The sequence below is a fragment of the Sus scrofa genome, chromosome 10 (genome assembly GCF_000003025.6).
Source record: "Sus scrofa isolate TJ Tabasco breed Duroc chromosome 10, Sscrofa11.1, whole genome shotgun sequence".
Taxonomy (NCBI): Eukaryota; Metazoa; Chordata; class Mammalia; order Artiodactyla; family Suidae; genus Sus; species Sus scrofa.
In genome coordinates this window covers 24,143,587-24,163,430 of record NC_010452.4, presented here as the reverse complement: position 1 = coordinate 24,163,430, position 19,844 = coordinate 24,143,587, and the positions used below count along the sequence as shown (strand labels likewise).

Genomic DNA, 19,844 nt, shown 5'->3' with positions numbered 1-19,844 from the left:
CCATCACCCCAGCGCTCCCCTTTCTCACTAACCTCTGGCTCCTGGTCCCACTGTATTTCCAGGTTCCTCGATCCTAGCCCTCTTCCTGCCTTCTCCTCCTGGCTCAGCCTCCCCACCACCCGAGCAGACCCCGCTGCCCCCATAACACAGGCCACCATGTAAAACACTCCTCCTCCATCTCTGCTTCCCAGACCTACCCTGGGGGTCCTCCCTGCTCCCCCCTAGCCTGGCAGAACCCCATTTTCACCACTGCAGACCCAATCCTTGGGAGTCGCACTGCCTCATAGGGTGACTTCTCAGGAACGGCTGTGTCCCACCCCCTGGTGATGAGCAGATGAGCTGGGGGTACCTGAGACACGACAGACAGGCTGTTGCCCTGTTTTAAAAACTAGAGAATGTGAGGGGGCCTCCTCTCCGCTCCCAGCACGTGAAAGCATCACTCCTTTTCCCCCTTTTCCTAGAATTCTCTTATTTTCAGGCTTTTGCAGACTGACTTGATTGGCAGTGTTGGAAAGGGGGCTTTCGGCCTCGGAGAGGCAGCACCAATGGAGAAAGATGGAGATAAAGCCTCCGCCCCAGACTGCAGAGCCTTTTGTACTTGGCCTCAGGCTGTGGATTTAAGGATAATTCATTCTGACTGGCATGGCCTTGCATTCACTTACCCCTTAAGGGAAACTCGGAAACGTTTTCCAGCAAACCTCCTCCGCCTCCCACCCCGAGATAACCTAGAGACCCCCTCTTCCAGGAGAACCTGCAGACTAGAAGCCAGAAGACTCATGGCCCCCTCCCTCCTCTCGTCCCCACTTTCAGGGAGAAGGTGGACTTGCAGCCATGGTCCCGGCTCTGGACCCAGGAGCACTGGCTGTCCCTTCTGGGTCAGGTCCAGGAGCAGAGGTCTAACACTGGCCCCAAGCATCTGGCCCAGGAGCTCCTGGCTCTGGGCTGTGTGACAAGAGCCCCAGAAGGCACGATGGCCATAGAGCCAAGGCTGCAGGGGCCCAGAAGTCTGAGGAGACGGAGCGGGCAAGGCAGGCTGCAGTGGGGCTGGAGCACCAGCAGATGGCTGGAAGGGGACTGAGCAGGGGGGCTTGGAAAGGGGCAGGCGGCCAGTCGAGTGGTTTTCCAAGCTGACTTGGCACTTTTCCACTTGAATTAAAAACGATATGGGAGTTCCCACTGTGGCACGTCAGGTTAAGGATCCAGTGTTGCTGCTGCTGTGGCGTAGGCCCCAGCTGCAGCTCGGATTCCATCCCTCTCTAGGGAACTTCCGTATGCCATGGTTTGGCCAAGAAATAGGGAAATAAATAAAACTCCCTTTCCTGGATTTGTCACCAGGCTGGCATCCTCAGAGGGTGAGGCCAAGGGGGCAGGGGGCACCTGCCAGGCCCAGTGGAGGCACCGAACTGGGCCTGGGGGCCTGGTGTCCTGGGCTTCCTGATAGTGCAAGGCGGCTGACAGAGCACCTACCCAGTCCAGCTTCGGGTCCTGGAACCCCTGACCTGTTACGGCTCAGCCGACCAAGTTCCCTGTACATGGTTCACCGGCATGACTGCTCTGAGGCAGTGTGCCCATTCAACAGATGGGGAAGCTGAGACCTGGTGACCTTGGGAGATACACTCAAGGTCCGATGATATTGGGGCCCAAGGGTGAATCCAAGTGTACGGGACAGGAGAAGGTGCCTTTGGGCAGCTGGCAGTGCCTCACAGACCTGGCCCCTCGAGTGGAATCCGCAAGGCAAACAAGCACCTTCTTCCAGGTGTGGCGAGACCCACCTCCCTGGCTCTGGGAGGCGGCCCAAGGAGCCCCCAGGCTGGGTGGTTCTGCCCGTGCTCCAGCCCTGCCTGGCACCAGCCCTCCCCTGCTTTGGGGTCACGGAGCTGCCAGCCATGCTGAGGCAGGTGCGGACAGCCCAATGATGCGACCGCGTGAGTCCCAAGTTGACAGCTTTAATCCAGCAGGCCTTAGCCCTGGGGGGAAGGGCGGCCAGGAGGAGGGCTTCCATCCCCCGTTGGTGGAGTCCCCCCAGCCCCACCCCAGCCATGTGGGCAGGCAGGAGGGGCCCCGCCTTCTGGCCGGCCACCGACATCCTGGTAGGAGGAGGAAAGCAGGGGCTGTGACCCAGGCTTTCCCGTCCTTCCATCGCCCCGGTTAAAACGGTGAACGCACGTCAAGCCCCCGACCCGCCCCTATTCACGGCCAAGTTCCAGCTCAGCTCCTTTCCTCCTCCTGGGGCTCTGTTCCCAGAAGGTCTCAGGGTGTGGCTCGGTCTGGGGCCCGGCAAGAAGAGGACCCTGCCCGCCCCCCGGGCCACACGGAGGTCCAGAGGGAGGCGCCCCTGAGGGATGGCAGAGACACCACGGCCGGCTCTTCAGGCTCCTGGGTAGGAGGGCTGGGGGGGCACGTAGGGGGGTGGAGCTGCAAGCCAAGGAGACAGGGTGGGGGTCAGGGTGCACAGGAGGGCAGGCCTGGAAGTCTGGGGCAGGCACGCGAGACAGAGGTGCGGGCGTGGGGCGAGAGTTCAGGCTGGCTTACCTGCAGGGTTGTAGACAGGGGGCCCCGCCGGGTAGAGCGGATACTGGGGCGCAGGAGCACTAGGCGGGTACATGAAGCCAGGCTGGGGGGGTACAGGGCCGGCTTTGGGGTCCTGGGTGTACGGGTACACTGGTTGCACTGGGATGCCTGTCATTGGAATCTCCTGGCCTGGGTGGGGGACAAGGAGCCGCACTTAGAATGCCACCTCCATGGGAAGCAGGGCCGGCCCAGCCAACTCTGCTCCGAGACCTTGCTGAGCAGAGCCAGCGGGTTGCCTGCAGGTAGCCCAGAGGGTCAATTGCAGTCAGCACTTTGCTCCCCTCAGCTGGGCTTTGGGGACCTCGAGGGCTGGGGGCACAGCCTGGGGAAGGTGCTATCTGGGCAAGGAGACGGCAGCTGGGGGCTGGAATCCTGCAGCTTAGCAAGCCTGCCCCCAGGGGGCCTCTGGCATGGACCCCTGCCCAGCAGGTTTAGGCATAGGCGCAGCCACACGCCCTTTGCACACCCAGCCCATCCACGCGCTCACACTCCAGCCCCCGCACACACGCTTCCTGAGAGTCCCACAAGCCTGTGCACACACTCGCTGCCTCCAGACAACACAGGCACACACGGGTACAGTGTTCACACGTGCCCCTGCACGTTCCTGTGTATGGGTGACAAGCTGGCAGGTGGTGAGTCCAGGACACAGAATCACGTCTCCTGGAGCTCCAGTGTCCACCCGGGGGCTCAGCAGGCCTGTCTGGGGCGCACCTGCCCAGCCCCGCACCTACCTTCAAAAGGGCTCTGCAGCTGCTGGCGCCGGCGGTACAGGTAGCAGCAGGAGCAGAGGAAGCAGCAGATGGTGGTGGCGACCACAGCCACGAAGAGGATCACGGCAGAAGCGATGCCTGCTATGGTCTTGGGGCTTTAGACAGAGAAGCGTGCCTCACCTTCCAAGCCTCAAGCAGAAAGTCCTCACAGGGTGACCTGAAAGCTGTGCTTGGACTCCTGGCCAGCAGGGGGCCACAGAGAGCTGAGATTTGGGGTTCCTGGTGGGCTCTGCGGAACCCCGCAGGGGATCTTAGGGAACCACGCTTCCCGGAAGGCCAGGCGCCTGCTGGCCAGCGAGTGGCCTCTGGGGATTTGCAGTGGGCGCCCTACGGCAGCAACTTAACCGGTTAGACTTCTGACCGTGAGCCCTGCAAGTCCCCTGGGCAATGATCCAGAGCTGTTTTTTAAAATCCCACTGCAATGGGTCTTCTTGTACCTGTTTTATATGTCAGCAGGCCCCTTCAAAAAGACGCTGGAAAACCACTAACTGTGGCACCCCCCGCCCCCCGTCCCGGCCTGGTTTCAATGAAGAGGAAAGTGACCCACCCAGGACGTGTCTTCTGCAAGACCACGCAGCTAGTGAGGCATGAGACTGGGTCTCCTGCCTTCCTGGCAGAACGACACCGGCCCTGGCGCTGACCCTGCACCCTCCCTCTGCAGCCAGGGCAGGGCCAAGGGGAGGGCTCAGCCCCACCAGCACTTGACGTGTTTACTAACGGCCCCTCCTGGAATTCCCAAGCTGGACACTCAAGATTCGCCTTGTCCCCTAGCCGGAGCCTGGGTCTGGGCTAAGAATGTGGAGGTGGACAAGGAGGGGAGGAGCCCACCTGAAGGCCAGGCAGTGCTTCTGCTGCCTCTCGGTGATGAGCAAGGTCGGGTCTCTGCAGCAGTAGCGCTGGTAGCAGGTCCCGCAGCAGAAGGTTGAGAACTCGCAGTTAAAGCCCGGCTGCCAGGAGCCATTCCGATCCACGTACCAGAGGCAGTCCTCGCCGGCTAGCGCTGCAGACAGGGGTGCGGGTGCCCAGTGGCCACCGGGCCGGGTCTCTGGCTGCCCCCCTCCCGCGCGCCCTACTCTCACCACCCGAAGGTCTGCCCTGGTCCCTGAGCCCAGAGGCCTCTGCCTGGAGCGGCCCCCCCGGGGTCAGCCCACTCTTGCCCTCCTCTCCCACGGACCCCGCCACGCCCGGGCACCGCCTCCTCCAGGGCCTCCCCCGCGCGCGCCACGCCCGCGGCCCCCGGCCCTTACCCAGGGGCGCCCCCAGCACCAGGAGCGCGATCACCGCGAGCGGCGCGGCCCCGCGGAGCCCCGCGGGCGGCATAGCGGGGCGCGTGGAGCGGCCGCCGGGCGCGCAGGACAACGCCGGCCGCCCAGCTCCGCGGGGCCAGCGCGCCCGCCCGGCTCCTCCCCGCCTCCTCGGGGCGGGCTCGGCTGGTCCTCGGTGATCTGTCCCCGCGCCCCGCCCGTCCGGGGTCCACGCCGGCCACGCCCCTGGCCACGCCCCGCGCGGGCTCCCGCGACCAAGCGGCTGGGCACAGTGGGGGCCCGCCGGGCCTGGGCCCGCCCCCTGCCTCGGCCCAATCAGCGTTCTGGGCCCCAGAAGCCCTGATCCTGGTGCCATCTCCGAAAGCCCAGGCACAGGGGCCGACCCGGACCTTCCCTGTGCGGGACCACTTCTGCCCCAGTGTCCAGCCGAAGACGTCCTGCGGCGGCGGGGAGGAGCAGGAGGAGGCCCGGAGCACCCTGCCCCCACCGCGGAACACAGGCGCCCATTGAGAGGCGGCTCAGAGCAGCTTTGTCCCCGTCGAGCCCACAGGCCTGGACCCTGCCAGCTGCATTGGCTCCCTGAGCGGCCCCTTCCCCCTCCGAGTGGTCAGCGCTGGCATGCGCCAGCCTATGGCCTCACGCTTCCGGGTGGCTGGCCGCTGGGGCCACCTGGGACCCATCCAGTCAGACGGCCTTGAGAGTGAAAACCCCTTTCTTCTAGAGCAGCCCCGCAGAGATGCTGCAGGAAAGCAGGGCAGAGCAAGGGCCAGAGTTCCTTACAGCGAGACCTCTTTCAGTCTCCTGCTAAGTTTGTACTGTGTGTTGGTGGCCAGGCCCCTACTGCAGGGCCACACGGACCGGGAACATGCAGGGGACCAAAATTTTCTGGGGAGAAAATCCATAGCCTCCCTTAGCCCTCAGGGTGCTTGGACATGTCCCTCATTTGCGGTTCCCCACAATCCCATGAGCTAAACCAGGTTCACTGGTGTTGCCAGTCCCTTTTATAGACAGAGAAACTAGGACTCAAGGAAGTTATTAAAGTGTCCAGGTGACAGAGGCAGTGAGTGGCGGAGGCATGCTAAATCCAAGTGACTTCCCCCACCTCATGAGAGAAGCTATCTGCAAACGATATATGCTATACGAGGCTAATATCCAAAATACATAAAGAGCACATACGATTCAACGTCAAACAAACAATCTGATTAGAAATGGGCAGAGGGGAGTTCCCGTTGTGGCTCAGTGGTAACAAACTTGACTAGTCTCCATGAGGATGTGGGTTTGATCCCTGGCCTCAACTCGGTGGGTTAAGGATCCAGCATTGCCATGAGCTGTAGTGGGTCTCAGATACAGCTCGGATCTGGGGCTGCTGTGGCTGTGGTGAGACCAGTGACTACAGCTCCGATTCAACCCCTAGCCTGGGAACCTCCGTCTGCTGCGGGTGTGGCCCTAAAAAGACAAAAAGAAAGGAAAGAAAGAAAGAAAGAAAGAAAGAAAGAAAGAAAGAAAGAAAGAAAGAAAGAAAGAAAGAAAGAAAGAAAGAAAGAAAGATGGGCAGAGGATCTAGGGAGCTTCCTGGTGGCTCAGTGGGCTAAGGGTCCGGGGTTGTGACTGCTGTGGCTCAGGTCCCTGCTATGGCCCTGGAATTTCCACATGCTGTGGGCGGGGACAAAAGAGAAAAGGGCAGAGGATCTGAATAGACATTTTTCCAAAGAAGACACACAGACAGATGAAAAGATGCTGGGCGTCACTAATCATCCCAGAAATGCCAGCAAAACCCCAAAGAGATGTCGCCTCACACCCATCAGAATGGCTATCATCGAAAAGAGGACAGCAGTTCCGGCGCTGGCCCCGAACACGGCCACACGGACCTGGCACACTCTCCCTGGGGGCCTGGACTGTGATGACAATAACACTAGCAGCTATAACTCTGCAAGTGAGTTGGCCCCACTGTGCAGATGGAGTTGGGTTGGAGGAAGTTAATTCCAGCTCCCAGGGCCAGGATTTGGAATGGGACTTTTGTGACTTCAAAGCCGCCTCCTGCCTCTCCTCAAACAGGTCAGAAGTGCCCGTGCTGGGCCTGGCATGGAGCGCGTCCTCAGGAATCGCTGGTGCCCTGCCCTCAGCCCCACAGGATGTGTGGGAAGGAAGGTAGGTCCGGGGTGGGGGTAGGGAGCAGGTGGAGGGGGGGCGCTGGCTGTGCCTGTGACCCGGTTTGGGCCTGGCCTGGGCGGTGTGGGAGTGCTCTGCTGAGTCATTCCTGCTGCGACCAGTGACCAGCCCAGGCCTCCTCCAGCCTCTTTGATGCTCCTCTTCAAATCAGAGCAGCCTGCCCAGGCCCCCGCATGCCCCAGGGTCTGCCCACCCGGCTGCCAGGCCATTCTGAGATCAGAGTAACCACCTTCCCTCGTCCTCTTGGCCACTGGTCGTCCCTTCAGCAGCACCCCAAGGGGACCCCCGTCCCCCTCCAGATAGGTTACCACACCCTGTCCTCTGTGTGATGTGATCTCACCACACCGAAGGACCGGGATCTCAGAGCTCCCTGGTGGCTCAACAGGTTAAGGAGCTGGTGGTGTCACCACTGTGGCCTGGGTTCGATCCCTGGCCCAGGAATTTTGCCTGCCAGGGGCATGGCCAAAAAAAAAAAAAAAAAAAAAAAAAAAAAAGCAACAGGATCTCCTGGCTCCCACTGCCCCAGAGTAAACAAACATTTCTCCTTCATCAGGAACTTTTTCCTGGTGTCTAGCCTGAATCTCTCTTGCTGTAAACAAAAGGCTTTCTCCTTTGAGTTCCTGTCGTGGTGCAGCAGAAATGAATCTGACTAGGAACCATGAGGTTGCCGGTTCGATCCCTGGCCTCGCTCAGTGGGTTAAGGATCCCGTGTGGCCATGAGCGGTGATGTAGGTCGCAGATGCGGCTCGGATCCCGTGTTGCTGTGGCTGAGGTGTAGGTGGGCAGCTGTAGCTCTGATTGGACCCCTAGCCTGGGAACCTCCATATGCCTCGGGTACAGCCCTAAGAAGCCAAAAAAAAAGGCTGTCTCCTGTGTTTGTCCTCTTGGTGGGCGGGGTCTAGGGGAGGGGACAGTGGGGAATCAGCTCCCTGCCGCTCCACCTCCTTCTCCAGAGGGATCTTATCAATGCCTCTGCAGGGCTTTCTCTCCCAGAAGGTCAGGCTTCTGCTTTTTTGCAGAGTCCCAGGGCCTCAGGGGGCCAGCTGGCTCTGGTGGGGGAGCAGCAGTGTCTCAGTCCAGCTGGGGCCTGGCCCCAGGAGCCCAGCCCAGCCAGTGGGGCAGACAGGGGCGGGGGTGGGGAAGAGCCAGGTTATCTTTAAATGGCATCTTACTCAGTCTGCAGCTCTGCCCGCTGGGCAGGGTGGGGACAGATGAGTGTTATTTTGGGATCTGGAGGGTAAGAGAGGAAGAAGGCTCTGTTTACAGCCCTCCTCTGTCTGTCCCCACTCCCTTTCCTGGGAAGGGTTTGGGGACACAGGCTTCAGCCTTCCACTGGCCCTTTGCACCCGGGGTGTGTTTCAGCCCAGTGCTGTGCCAGCCACCTGCACAGACGGGAACCGCCTGTCACTCCCCTTGAGCCCAGCTCCCTGAGGGCAGGTCAAGCGGCGAGAATCGCACTGGCCTTCCCACGAGGCAGCCCTGCACAGTCACCTCAGGAAACACACGACCACTGTTCACTTTCCTGGGTCATTTAAGCAGCGCACCCAGAGTTGCCCAGCAGATGAACGGCCGAGCCGGGTGCAGGATGCAGTCTGTGCTCTGAATGCCAGCCAGGGCAGGCCTGGCTCTGCCAACCGGGAGAGCCCACGCCCCCTTCCCCTCTGGCCTGGGCTTCCTCACTTGTAAATGGACTAGGGTTCAGTCAAAGCCACTAGAGCCCCAGGCGAGCTGGCAGATATGCTCTGGTCCTTTGCTCTCCTGACTCATGTCACGCAGCAGGTCCCTGGCAGGCCCGGCGGACTGGCCCTAATGCCTGTCCTGACTCAGTGCGCAGGGCTGGGGGCGGCGCGGCAGCCACGCCAGGGAGGAATGCAGCCTAAAGCCAGATGTGTGAGAAATGCCAGTTCGTTTTCTTGTAATCAAATTAGATCCTACTGAGCATCCTGCCAGCTGCGGGGTGGGGGTGTGTGCAGTCTGTTGTCACTATGGTTTGCTCCCTCTGCCAGGATCAGGTTCTGGGGCCTTGCACAGTGCAAAACACGGGGTGTGGGGGGGCTGCAGCCTTGTCCATTCGGGCTCTGCTGATTCCAGCCCAGGGGCTGTGAATCCAGTGGCCTTGGCTTATGTAGCCCCGTGTCCAGGCCTCTCATCTCCAGGTGCCCCGCCGAGATCAGGACAGGGGTCTCACCACCCCCAGGCCCCCCTGCTGTCCCTTGTCTTCTGGGACCCCTCCCCTTTTCTGTCTCCCTCTCTTCCTCCAAGACCCTGGGCCTAATCTCAGTTCACACAGGCTTCCAGCAGAGGACCCAGAAGCAGGTTATCCTAACTGTTCTGCTTTCTTCCTGCGGAAGCAATGAAGGCGAGGAAATGTGTGAAGAACTGGGCTGTGTTCTTGGAATAATTGGAGCCTAGTGAAAGCAAATGAATGCATGGATCCCTTCTAATGTCACACAGATAACCACGGAAAGCTCTGCCTGGCGGGTGCTGCAGAGTCCTCGTGGAGCCGCCCCCACCCACCCCAGGCTCCCCGAGACGCCCGTCAGCAGTGGCATCTGAAGCTGAACTGAGTCACTCTAGCCCACTGAGTGAGTCACAGAGGCTGCCAAACAGCTCCCAGCGACTGGAGGGTGACAGTGAGGACTCTCCAGACCCGAGGCTCTTTAATTCCTTCCTCTTTACTCATCACCACAGCCCCGAGGTAGGTATTAGAGGACTGGAGCCCTGGCCAGTCCCCTGTTGTGGGTGGACCACAGCAAGACCTAGTGTGACCTGGAATTTCAGGACCACAACAGGAATGCCACCCTTTCTCACTTACTCAAAAAAAAAGAACTGGATCATGAGGTCCTTTGCATGGATGATGTTGAACCTGTACAGTCGATCAGAGAATGGTAAATAACTCACAAACTCTGGAATTTTATTTATTTATTTATTTTTTTTTGTCTTTTGTCCTTTTAGGGCTGCACCCATGGCATATAGAGGTTCCCAGGCTAGGGGTCTAATCGGAGCTGTAGCTGCCGGCCTACCCCACAGCCGCAGCAACGCCAGATCCGAGCCACATCGGCATCCTACACCACAGCTCACGGCAATGCCGGATCCTTAACCCACTGAGCAAGGCCAGGGATCGAACCTGCAACCTCATGGTTCCTAGTAGGATTCGTTAACCACTGAGCCACAAAGGGAACTCCTGGAACTTTATTGTTAACAGTTACTTTTGGCTGTTTGGCTACTGGAATCCCAATGAGCAATGGGTCCAGTGGGAATGGGCACCTGCCAGGACGGATGATGCCAGTTCAGCGTCCAGCCTCCAGCTGGGCGCTTCCACGATTCCACGGATGGGCAGGGACCCTCAGCAGCACCTACCCCTCAGGGCCGCCATCCTGGGCGCTGTCCCTTGGCGGCTGTCTGCCCGCCTCCGCTCCACCCCCTCCTGTTACCACCCTGGTCCAGGCTCCCTCCCGGCCCCCCACTGTGGCTGCTGCTGCCAGACCAGCGTGCACCCTGCTCCTGGCTCCCAAGTCACCCTCTGGTCACTGGACTCTGATGCAAACCTCATCACATCCCTTCTCCACGTAGACCTCCGAGGGGTCTTCCACCCCCGAAGAAAAGGTCTCGCAGGAACTTCAACCAGCTGGTCTTTCCTGGCACTTCCAGCTCATTCCTGGCTGTGTCCCATGTGCCACAAGTGCCAGTACTCTTAACTGCTCCTAAGCTCTGCAATCGCAATTCCATTCCACTGCGGTTTTTTTCTGACGTTCTCCTTTCTCTGGAATGTCCCACCCCACCCCCATCTCCTGGCAAATGGGGGACACAGGGAGGCAGGAAGTCCCCCCCCCCCGCGGATTAGGCCACTCTCGCTGGGTGACCTTCAGCTGGGGATGTTTAGCATCTCTGCCCCTCAGCCTCATCAGCCTGTAGATGAGCGAACACAACCACCTGCTTTGTGGGGTTGTTAGAGCTTCAACAACGCAGGTCCACTGACACACAGGTTTTTCCACTGGTAAATATGACCGGACTATACCATCCGTGGGTGGCTGGATCCCCGGGTACAGAGAACTGCGTGTACCAGGGCTGCCCCTGCCCCCTCCCCTGCCACGTGCAAGGGGCCACTGCAGAAGGTCTAAGGAGATGAGCAAGTGACACGTAGAGCGGCAGGGCCTTTAGCACTGCCACAATCTCTGCCCGCCACTGACCCCACACACCCTTTTACTGGCGGCGGGGGCTAAGCCCAGAACACAGCCCCACGCACACTGTAGTTTCTGACCCCCTGCGAGACTGGCTCCTGAGGGCAGCACCAACAGCCTTGCACGTTCAAGAAGCCTGAGATTTGCTGGAACAGAACAGAGAGAAGCCAGAAATGGGCTTTGTGTTACCATCCCCTTGGTGGCCACGGGTCCGCCTGGCTAGCGCCTTTCACTGGACAAGCCTTCAAGCTTCCGGAGCGGTGGGTGCCATCACCCTGCCCTCCGCTTCCTTCCTGGACAGGGCCCATCCTCCACATGGCGTGTCCCCCTCCTCCTGCCAGGGGCCTCTTCTCTCTCGGGCCCCAGAACAGAACAGAGCGCCGCAGGCCCACTGCCTCGGCCTCCGCTGTGCTTCCGTGGATGCGTGAGCAGCTCCTGGCACACAAGCGGGTGCTGTGCTCCCTCTCCAGACACTCCTGTCCACCCACACTTCTGAAAACAGCCCCAGAGGACCTGCCCACGTTCACAGCTTGCAGATGTTCGCCTGGATCCTGGATTACCATCCTTCCCAGATCTCCCCTCATCTGAAGCTTTGATCAGCATCTCTCCCTTGTCCAGGAGCCATTTCTTCTGTACATGGCCTCATATCCTTTTCAAAGGAGGGGCCGAGGATGGCGAGAGCCCTGGCCTGGGCACGTCATAAACCACCCACAATAGGTTAATCACGTCTGCTAGCCGGTGGCCAGTTTGCCCACTTCTGATTTTACCCTGCCCAGATGCCACCTAGTCTGTGACACCGAGGCCAAACTGACATCCTCATTCTGAAGCCCGCGATGAACACCTGGGAAACCCCGTCCATTACGCTGTCACCGTGGGCTCGCGATGCCCAATTGATGCCGCTGGGGGTCTGTGACCTGAGCTCATCCACTCCCCTCCCGTCACTTCTGGTATCCCAGCTGCTGCCCCCCAGGGTCTGGGGACATAAAGAATCTCAGGACTGCCAGGTGCTCTTACTAGTCCCCAACTGTCCTCTTTCCCACACCCAAGGCACAGGATGTTTGTTCTCTGCCTGACCCTGAACCACAGCGGTGACACGGCACCACCAGGGAGCGCCGATCTGCAAGGGTCCTAGCTCAAACCCAACTCCTAACTAGGGAGCCTGACCCTTCTACAGGAAACTCGTTCTGTTTGGCCAAAAAGGCAGGACCCAGGGGAGGAGCTGGAGTTGAAGTGGCCTCCAGCAGGTCTTCCCCACTGCCTGCTCCGACAGCAGACGTCGACTCTGAACCCTCTTCCTCGTGGGCCCACGTCGCCCGGATCCTCGTGTAAGGGTTGAGTGGGAAAGTGACCTTGGAACTGAGGAGGTCCTCCTGACGAGGGGGTGGAGACCCTCCCCCGCACTCAGCCACGGCCGAGGTCCGTGGGGCAGGGGGTGGTCAGTCTCCTGCAAGACCAGCACAAGGAGAGCAGGGAGTGACCCTGGCCCAAGGGTCACTGTGGCAGGTGACACAGACAAGGTTTCTGAGGAGCAGGCCAGTCTGCGTGGGAGCCCCGGCTTCCCCAACTCAGCAGTCCTGCGCTGCTGGCACAAGGCCGCCCTTTGTGCCGAGCCAGGGGTGACCTGGCCCTGTGGGACCCGGAACACTGCACCCCGTGGGCACTACCTTGAAAGCAGCCCCTGTCCTGGAGAAAGCCGTGGGCAGGGGCCCTGTGGACGTGCCCTCGGGCCCCCCTCGCAGAGGGGCAACTCTGGGACCAAGGCTCCCACAAGTCCTGCGGAAGCAGGGTCCACAGGGGCTCCTCCTTGGGAACAGAGTAAAGCTCGCTGTGTAGGCCATTTCCTGCCAGGGAGGCCACCGACCTGAAGAAATAGCTTGTCACTATTAGAAGTGGGCGCTACCCCAAAGGGACGCCGGGCTGTTGGCCTTCCTCCCAGTGATTTTTCATCCTTGTTCACTCTCTGAACCCATGACAGACTAAATTCCCCATGAAGGGGCCTCCCTTCATGATACCCGATTGGATGGTGTCATTTCTCTAGGCATCGTTTGCACCAGGTTCGCTAAAGCACAGGAGGGTGGTGTCTACACAGGAGGCTCTACCTAGTCCTCTCCGCTTGAATTTTCCTTCCAGAAGGAACGGAAAGCAGAGGTGCCGAGACACCTCATACCATGCAGACTAAGTTCATTTGTAAAGATTGCTTTACTCTCCTAGAAAAATACACATTGCAAATTTGAGGGCTACAACTGAACCACTTTAGAGCATTCCCGAGGGAGGGGACCCCTGAATGTCAGGCTGCGTGGTGACGTGTGGGGACGGGCATATTAAATATAGTTGGGTCAGGTGGACTTTTTAAAAAAAATCTGTTTTTCCTCCATTTTTTTTTTTCCTAAAAAAGGGAAAACAGGTTGCCATCTGTCTGGCTCTCTCGTGTGCGTGCAGGTGGACAGAGGAGGAGCTTCAGGGGAGGGGCTGTGTCATGCGATGAGGCAGAACCGAGGTGACGTCCTTCGCCGGGAGTCTTAGTGTCGTCGAGGGAGCAGGCGGTCCCCGGGGCTGCCTCTTCTTGCTCCCCCGAGACCCGGTCTTGCCTCTGGGAGGGCAGAGGGCACCATCCTCTCTCAAGGGCACTCCCGTCCGATCACATCCGATGTCCTCTGAAAGCACACAGGTCTGTCTGGAACACAAACGGTCTGACTTCTGGGCCCCTGAGGCGGGAAGATCATCCACAGCACACCGTCCTTCCGGGCCCTGCGTTTCTGGACGGGCCAGCAGAGGACTCTGGGGACAGGGATGGGGGCACAGCTGGGGAGGAAGAGGTTCTAGAGACAGGTGTCCTCAGGGTTCTTGGGGAAAGGTCCCTCGTTCCGGCGTTCCTAGCGACAGCACAGGTGAGTGTGGTCTGGACTGTCCGTGTCACTCTGCAGGGACCGCAGGCTGAGTCAGGAGGCCGCTCCAGGCTGAGATGAAAGTGCACCTCAAGGCCAGTGAGGGCTGCAAAACGGATCGTGGCCGGGCCAGGAGGGACTTCTAGATGCCAATGGTCTGTAGAACCCGCCTCTCGTTGTCGTTAAGGTGGCCCGAGAACATAACGTAGCAGGGCTGCTGAGCGAACTGGCAGAGGAAGTCTGTGAGATATGCCTGTGGGGGACGGAGGGCAGCGGTGTTGCTGGGGGCTCCTGGCACTCACCCGCGTGGTGCCCCAAAGCCTGGCTTCAGACCAGCGCCAGCCCCCCGGGGACAGTGGAAACCCCCCTGAAATAAATGCCCCAGATTTCCCAAGATGGAACCTCATGTGTGCCCCCACCCCCAGGGAGCTGGGTGGCAGCGCGGGCACAGAGCCGTGGCCCTGGCCTGCTGAGCCTGTATTCCCGCTTCTGCGGCTCGAGACGCTGTCACCTCAAGATGCCCTCTCGGGACAGGCTCACCTCCAGATCAATCTGATAGAGGGGGTCCTTCAGGGCGTCAGGGTCATCGTCCTCATCATCCTCATAGTAGTCCTCCTCTGCCAGAGACAGCGGCACGGGGGGTCAGGGCACGGGCCAGGGCAGGACACAGCCCTCACCAGGCCGGGCGCCCAGGGATGCATACCATGTTTACCTGTGGCAAGGATGTCAGATAAGAGGTGGCCAGCTAGGCCGTCCTCCTCCTCGTCGTCCTCCTCCTGGTCCTCCCACATGTCGTTGGCGTCATCTGCTTGGAGGTGAGAAGCTGCTGGAGCACACGTGCCCCGCCCCCGTGCAAACCTGCCAGGACTGATGAGCCCCGCGCATTCCCGCACGGAGGCCTGAGGCCCCAGCGGAAGAGAAGGAGGATGGTCAGACCCTCCCAACACATCTGAGGGGAAGACCTGCACCTGCTGGTGGGGACAGAAAAGGCGGGAGGCCCTGGAGAAGCGCCAGGCCAGGAAGGTGCACCCCTGGCTGCGCACCCCACCCGCTGCCCGAGGCGCTGCGAGGCAGACCCTGGAAATGGGCTCTGTGCTCCCACAAGGCTGGCCCCCGGGGCAGGTGTGCAGGAACGTGTGTGAAGGACCTCGGGGACTCGATCCACCCGATCGCTACTCTGAACGTGTGTAACTTGCTGTGCCCGGATTCCGTCTCGGGGGAGGTGGGCCTGGGCACCTTGGCTCCACTCTGCAGGGGCGGCCTGGCGGGCAGCACTGGCCTCCAGGAGGTTGGACAGCTCGTTGATAATCAGCTTCAGGATCTTGACCAGCAAAGGAATGTTTGTCCAGCGCTCAGGGTCTAGGAAGAGGCCCCGCATCAGACTGCCATGGTCGCTCCCTCCTGACAGCACCCAGGCCTTGGGCAGGACTGCCCCTCTACCCCCAGGGCTTTCCACCCCCAGACAACATGGAGCCCTAAAGTACCATCAGCTAAGTAACTTCAACCTGCTCCCTGTCAGGAGTTCGGGACCTAAAGGAGACGGGCTTTGTCAGGAACACAGCTTGGCCTCTGGGGGCCTGTGGAGGCAGAAACGCCAGCCCCCACAGTGTGATAATCGCACAGGTGATTAGACGTCTGCTGCTAGAGAGCAACAGCTCTGCACCCTGCCCTGTGAAGCCCTGGAGTCACGGGCCAGAGACAACCAGTAAGGATGACTTGCCAAAAATGGGCACCCGAACCCTGGCATGAAGCTGGAAGCTGGGGAGCCTTGAACCTGGGAATGTTTTGGTCCATTTTCAGCAGCAGGAAGGAACCATGGGTTCTGATCCCTCTTGTTCCTAGAGTTTTCTGCTGTTGCTTATGAAACCCGGCATTGAGTCTGGGGTTTTTTGGCCATGCCTGTGGCATGCGGAAGCTCTTGGGCCCACGCCATAGCAGGGACAAGGCAGGATCCTTAACCCACGGGCCCTAAGGGAAGCCCAACAATCAAGGTTCAGGACACCATCTGGCCCAGTGGTCCTGGGGCGTGTGGCCTACTCTTGGCTGCTTTGGAGCGGGTGCGGACGCCCTCGTCCAGGCCGTAGATCTCCTCCCCCTTCACGCGGATGTCCTGCAGCCGCTTGTCGTTCGCGTTGATGCCGTGCTGCAGCAGCTTGCACAGTGCCACGGAGCTGGCGAGGAGGAGCCAGAAAGGGCAGGTCAGCCATGCGGGGAGCCCATGTCCCAAGACACTGAGCGCTTCACAACTAACTAGGGCCCAGAAGAGACTGCAGCTGAGAGGGGGCTTCGTGTCGCTAAGGCGTGGGGTGACGGGAACCAGAAGATCAGCGTCCAGGATAGAGAGTTAAGAGCGGAGAAGCCGCCAGCAGAACTTGCTGGGCAGAGTCTGGGCAGAGGAGGGTCTCCAGCCAGCAGAGAACCAAACGGCCCACCTGCGCCAGCGGTCTTCTGGGAATCTCAAGAGGGCAGCAACTGGGCCACAACTCAGCAATAAAGCCCCAGAGGGCAGAAGGAACAGCTGGGCACGTCAGGACAGAGGGGTAGAGACCTGTGGGGCAGAGGCCTGGGGAAGGGGACAGGCCCCACCTGACTTTGCCCTCGTACTGCCCGTAGAAGAGGTGCTGCCGGCTGGTCCACTCGGCCATCACGAACTCCAGGGCAGGCTTGCCAGTCGGCCCCGGGAGGCTGCACAGGAATTCCAGGAGGGGTTCCAGCTGGGTGTGCACCAGGTGGGCGAACACCATGATCAGGGACTGGGAGGGGACAAGACAAGGATACCTGCCTCAGGGACACAGCAGGCGGGAGGCCGTGGGCTGGCTGGCCGAGGGAGAGGGAAACGTGGCCACTTCCTGGCCAGCGAGCGGTGAGCTTGGGCCCGTGCCCCTACCTGCATGACGCTGAGCGTCTCTGCCTGCTGCATCTTGCTGAGGATGGCCCGGAGGATCTGGTCCAGGTTCTCCCCCAGCTCCCGCCCCGCCTTGGAGATGAGGGTGGACACCAGGCGGCCCACGAAGGCCGCAGTGAACTCCGAGGTGCGGGGGTCCAGGAGCTGGCTCACCACCTGCATCACGTACCACAGCCCATTGTGGCCCTGCTCGTCGTGCCACTGGGCCACCTGCTCCAGCGTCACTGACACGTAGGCCCGCAAGCACTCTCCACCGTTCTGGGAGACAAGAGGGAGCAAGGTTAGCCACAGGCGCCGAGGCCCACAGGCCCTCTGTCTGCAGCGGCCACGTTATTCTCGCGGCCGGGCTCCAGAATGGGGAGCCACAGGGTCCAGGGAGGGCTCGCCCCACTGGAGTCGGAACACACCCCTCTGTCCCCACTTCACTTCGTCAGCCGCCTCGAAAGTGCCTATTTCCTATCAAAGGGACAGTGGACTAGCAAACCGAGTTTCAACCATAAGGATCTCCCTCTGGTGCTGAAAAAAAAATGTATCTTAAGATGTAGCAGTAACTGGGGGCTCTGCAGGTCTTTACCAGAATACAGACAGACCTACACAGACCCTGTGTGCCTAGAGAGTCTGTTTGCTGACTTGATTAAAAGAAGAAATAGGCAGGAAGGACCGTCTCAGGGCCCCGAGTCCACGTCCGCCATCTGTTCCACCACAGGCACGCCAAGCACAGCCAGCAGGATGCCAGCACCCATGCCTCTAAGGCGAACAGGACGGGTGGCTTTAGCAGTCTCGACCCCCCTGGGTCCTCTGGGTAAATATAGGCCCGGGACACTTCGATCGTAAAAGCATAGATGGAGTCAGATGTCTCAGCTGCTGCAAGCTCACCGCAGCTCAGGCTCAGGCTCAGACCCCAGCGTGGAGGTACCTGCATGGTGGCATTGTCGTCTGTGTGGAGGGTGCACTGGGCCACGGCGGGGAAAGCCTGGCAAATGAGCAGCTGGGAGAGGGGTGGCTTCGTGTTCCGCACAACCGTGGTCAGGATATCAATGGCCGTCTGCAGGGAGACGAGAGACAAGTCAGGGCAGCCTCCGGGGTGGGGTGGGGTCCCAACAACAAGACGCTTTCTTGGCCAGGAGCCACCTAAGCACACAGAGCAAGCTCAGGGATGAACGGCAAGTTTCTGAAAGGCAAAGGCAGCAGAGAGGTTTCTAAGAAGCCATGGGGCAGCAGTGGATGGGGTCAGTGGGGACAGCTCAGTGCAACCAGCGAGGGGCCTCTCGAGCCAGAGCCCCCTCTGAGAGCCTCCGGATCACTCACTCTCCCCCTGGGTGAACCTGAGTGAGGCGGAGTTTGCCCCCCCCCGCCCCCCCCACTTACGGCACAGAGCCCTGTGGGGATCTTGTCGGCGGGGGCCTGCATGATGCTGACCAGGGTGGGAATCAGCCTCATCTGCATCAGGCCCTGACAGGCTTCGATCTGGGACAGCTCCTTGAAGATGTCTTGAGCCAGCGAGGCGACCACAGGATCTGAGGCGGACAAGGCAACACAGAGCCCCTGCCTGAGGGTCTGCTTAGGGTGTGCTGCTGGCTTAACGCTGCCTGCGGGGGCCCTACCCTCTGTGATCGACGTGCGCCCCGACTCCTGACTGTATCACGGGTCAGGGCCTGGCGGGCTTGCTGAGGAAGGTGAAAGGCAGGAAAGCGGCTCAAGGCCTGGGGGCGGAGGTCAGGGACAAGTCAGCTACTCCTAAAACAAACTCTGGCTCTTTTTCTGGGACAAATCTTCAATGCCTGTATTCCTGTGAAACCTGGATGGATTATAAAACCAAATGTTTAAGGGGGGAATACTTTGTTAACAAGGCAAAGCTGGACGTTCTCGCTGTGGCACAGTGGGTTAAGAGTCCAACTGCAGCAGCTTGGGTCGATGTGGAGGCATGAGTTCGATCCCCAGCCCAGAATAGTGGGTTTAAAAGATCCAATCGGCTCGGATTCAATCCCTGGCCCGGGAACTTCCATATGCTGCAGGTGGGAGCTGCCCAAACCTCTCCCCCAGGTTCTGGAGGGTGGCAGAGGGCTGCACACATGGCACACCCCCTCTGAGGGGGTCGTGATAGACCTCCCAGCCAGTGGAAGGCAAAAGGTAACATCTTCCAAAGGCAGAACCTTGTGAAGAAATGGAACTTCGGCTTGACCTGCTTTACCCATTGAAAAAATATATAAATACCCTTCTCTAAGTAGCACAAAAAAAATACATGCGATGTGCAGGGCACTAAGACAGATGTTAGGAAGTTCCTGTTGTGGCTCAGCAGTAACGAGCTCGACTAGTATCCACGAGGATGTGGGTTTGGCCTCACTTGCTGCATTAAGGATCCGGCGTTGCCGTGAGCTGTGGTGTAGGTCGCAGACGCAGCTCAGATCTGGTATTTCTGTGTGGCTGTGGTGTAGGCTGGCAGCTGCAGCTCTGATTCAACCCCTAGCCTGGGAACCTCCATATGCCGCAGACTCAGCCCCAAAACAAAAATAAACAGATGTTAAGAGATCAACTGCAGGAGTTTCCCTGGTGGCCTAGAGGGTTAAGGATCTGGCCTTAAAAGCAGCTGTCGCTGCTGTGGCATGGATTCCATCCCTGGCCTGGAAACTTCTGCATGCCATGGGCAGGGCCAAAAAAAAAAAAAAAAAAAAAAAAAGGATTACTGCAGCATTGTCTGTAACAGGAAAAACTGTAAAAACCTAGATATCCATGAACAGAATGGATAAATAAATTACAATACAGCCACTTGGTGGCATATGGGGTGAAAGGCGGAGAGAATAAAAAGACTAGCGTGGAAACCTCCTCAGGACACATTTCACATTTCGTTGAGCTTAGTCCGATGTCACATTACATGACCAGCCCCTACCCCTGTACAGCCCTCCTAGTCTCAATCCTCCCTCTCAGAAACAAATACCCTCAATACCGTTTCTGATAATAAACTACTACTAATACACACCCACTACAGAAAAACTTAAAATGCAGAAAAGTATCATAGAAAAGATTACACCTTTAACTCCACTACCCAGAGACAACTACCCTTAACATTCTGGTGTGTTTTCTTCTGGTAGTTTTTCTTC

The 19,844-nt window shown here is 59.4% G+C and overlaps 2 protein-coding genes and 1 long non-coding RNA gene across 10 annotated transcripts in view; 1 reads left to right on the top strand and 2 right to left on the bottom strand.

The window, feature by feature from the left end:
* Positions 1,927-4,783, bottom strand: SHISA4 (shisa family member 4). Its single transcript, XM_021064525.1, has 5 exons — positions 4,589-4,783; positions 4,170-4,341; positions 3,303-3,436; positions 2,533-2,700; positions 1,927-2,415 (listed from the first exon to the last, which is right to left on the bottom strand). The coding sequence occupies exons 1-5, from the start codon at positions 4,659-4,661 to the stop codon at positions 2,369-2,371; spliced, it is 594 nt and encodes a 197-aa protein (XP_020920184.1). The 5' UTR covers positions 4,662-4,783; the 3' UTR covers positions 1,927-2,368.
* Positions 6,232-9,687, top strand: LOC110255659. The gene is made up of 3 exons (XR_002336278.1): positions 6,232-6,539; positions 6,662-6,754; positions 9,230-9,687. It is a non-coding gene; the product is annotated as an uncharacterized LOC110255659 (long non-coding RNA).
* IPO9 (importin 9) overlaps positions 13,137-19,844 on the bottom strand; it is a 40,169-nt gene continuing 33,461 nt past the window's right edge. For 2 of the 8 annotated variants that reach the window (XM_021064521.1, XM_021064522.1), the window contains exons 17-25: positions 18,115-18,263; positions 17,663-17,791; positions 16,729-17,004; positions 16,428-16,594; positions 15,879-16,012; positions 15,078-15,200; positions 14,554-14,646; positions 14,382-14,458; positions 13,186-14,094 (exon numbers count right to left, since the gene is read on the bottom strand). In XM_021064521.1, coding sequence (XP_020920180.1) covers positions 13,984-14,094; positions 14,382-14,458; positions 14,554-14,646; positions 15,078-15,200; positions 15,879-16,012; positions 16,428-16,594; positions 16,729-17,004; positions 17,663-17,791; positions 18,115-18,263 — 1,259 coding nt within the window. In that variant the 3' untranslated portion in view covers positions 13,186-13,983. Of the gene's footprint in view, positions 14,095-14,381; positions 14,459-14,544; positions 15,201-15,878; positions 16,013-16,427; positions 16,595-16,728; positions 17,005-17,662; positions 17,792-18,114; positions 18,264-19,844 lie in introns of all 8 variants that reach the window. The other 6 variants (XR_002336277.1, XR_002336274.1, XR_002336275.1 and 3 more) reach the window with 5 other exon arrangements.

Bases quoted from the DNA above. Each gene is read 5' to 3' on its own strand.
- SHISA4 (XM_021064525.1), bottom strand. From the start codon at position 4,661: ATGCCGCCCGCGGGGCTCCGCGGGGCCGCGCCGCTCGCGGTGATCGCG. The intron at 3,437-4,169 runs GTGGGCTCCTCC...CTCTGTCTAAAG, and splicing joins AAGCACTGCCTGGCCTTCAG to CCCCAAGACCATAGCAGGCA. The intron at 2,416-2,532 runs GTAAGCCAGCCT...CTTGGCTTGCAG, and splicing joins CCCTGTCTACAACCCTGCAG to CTCCACCCCCCTACGTGCCC.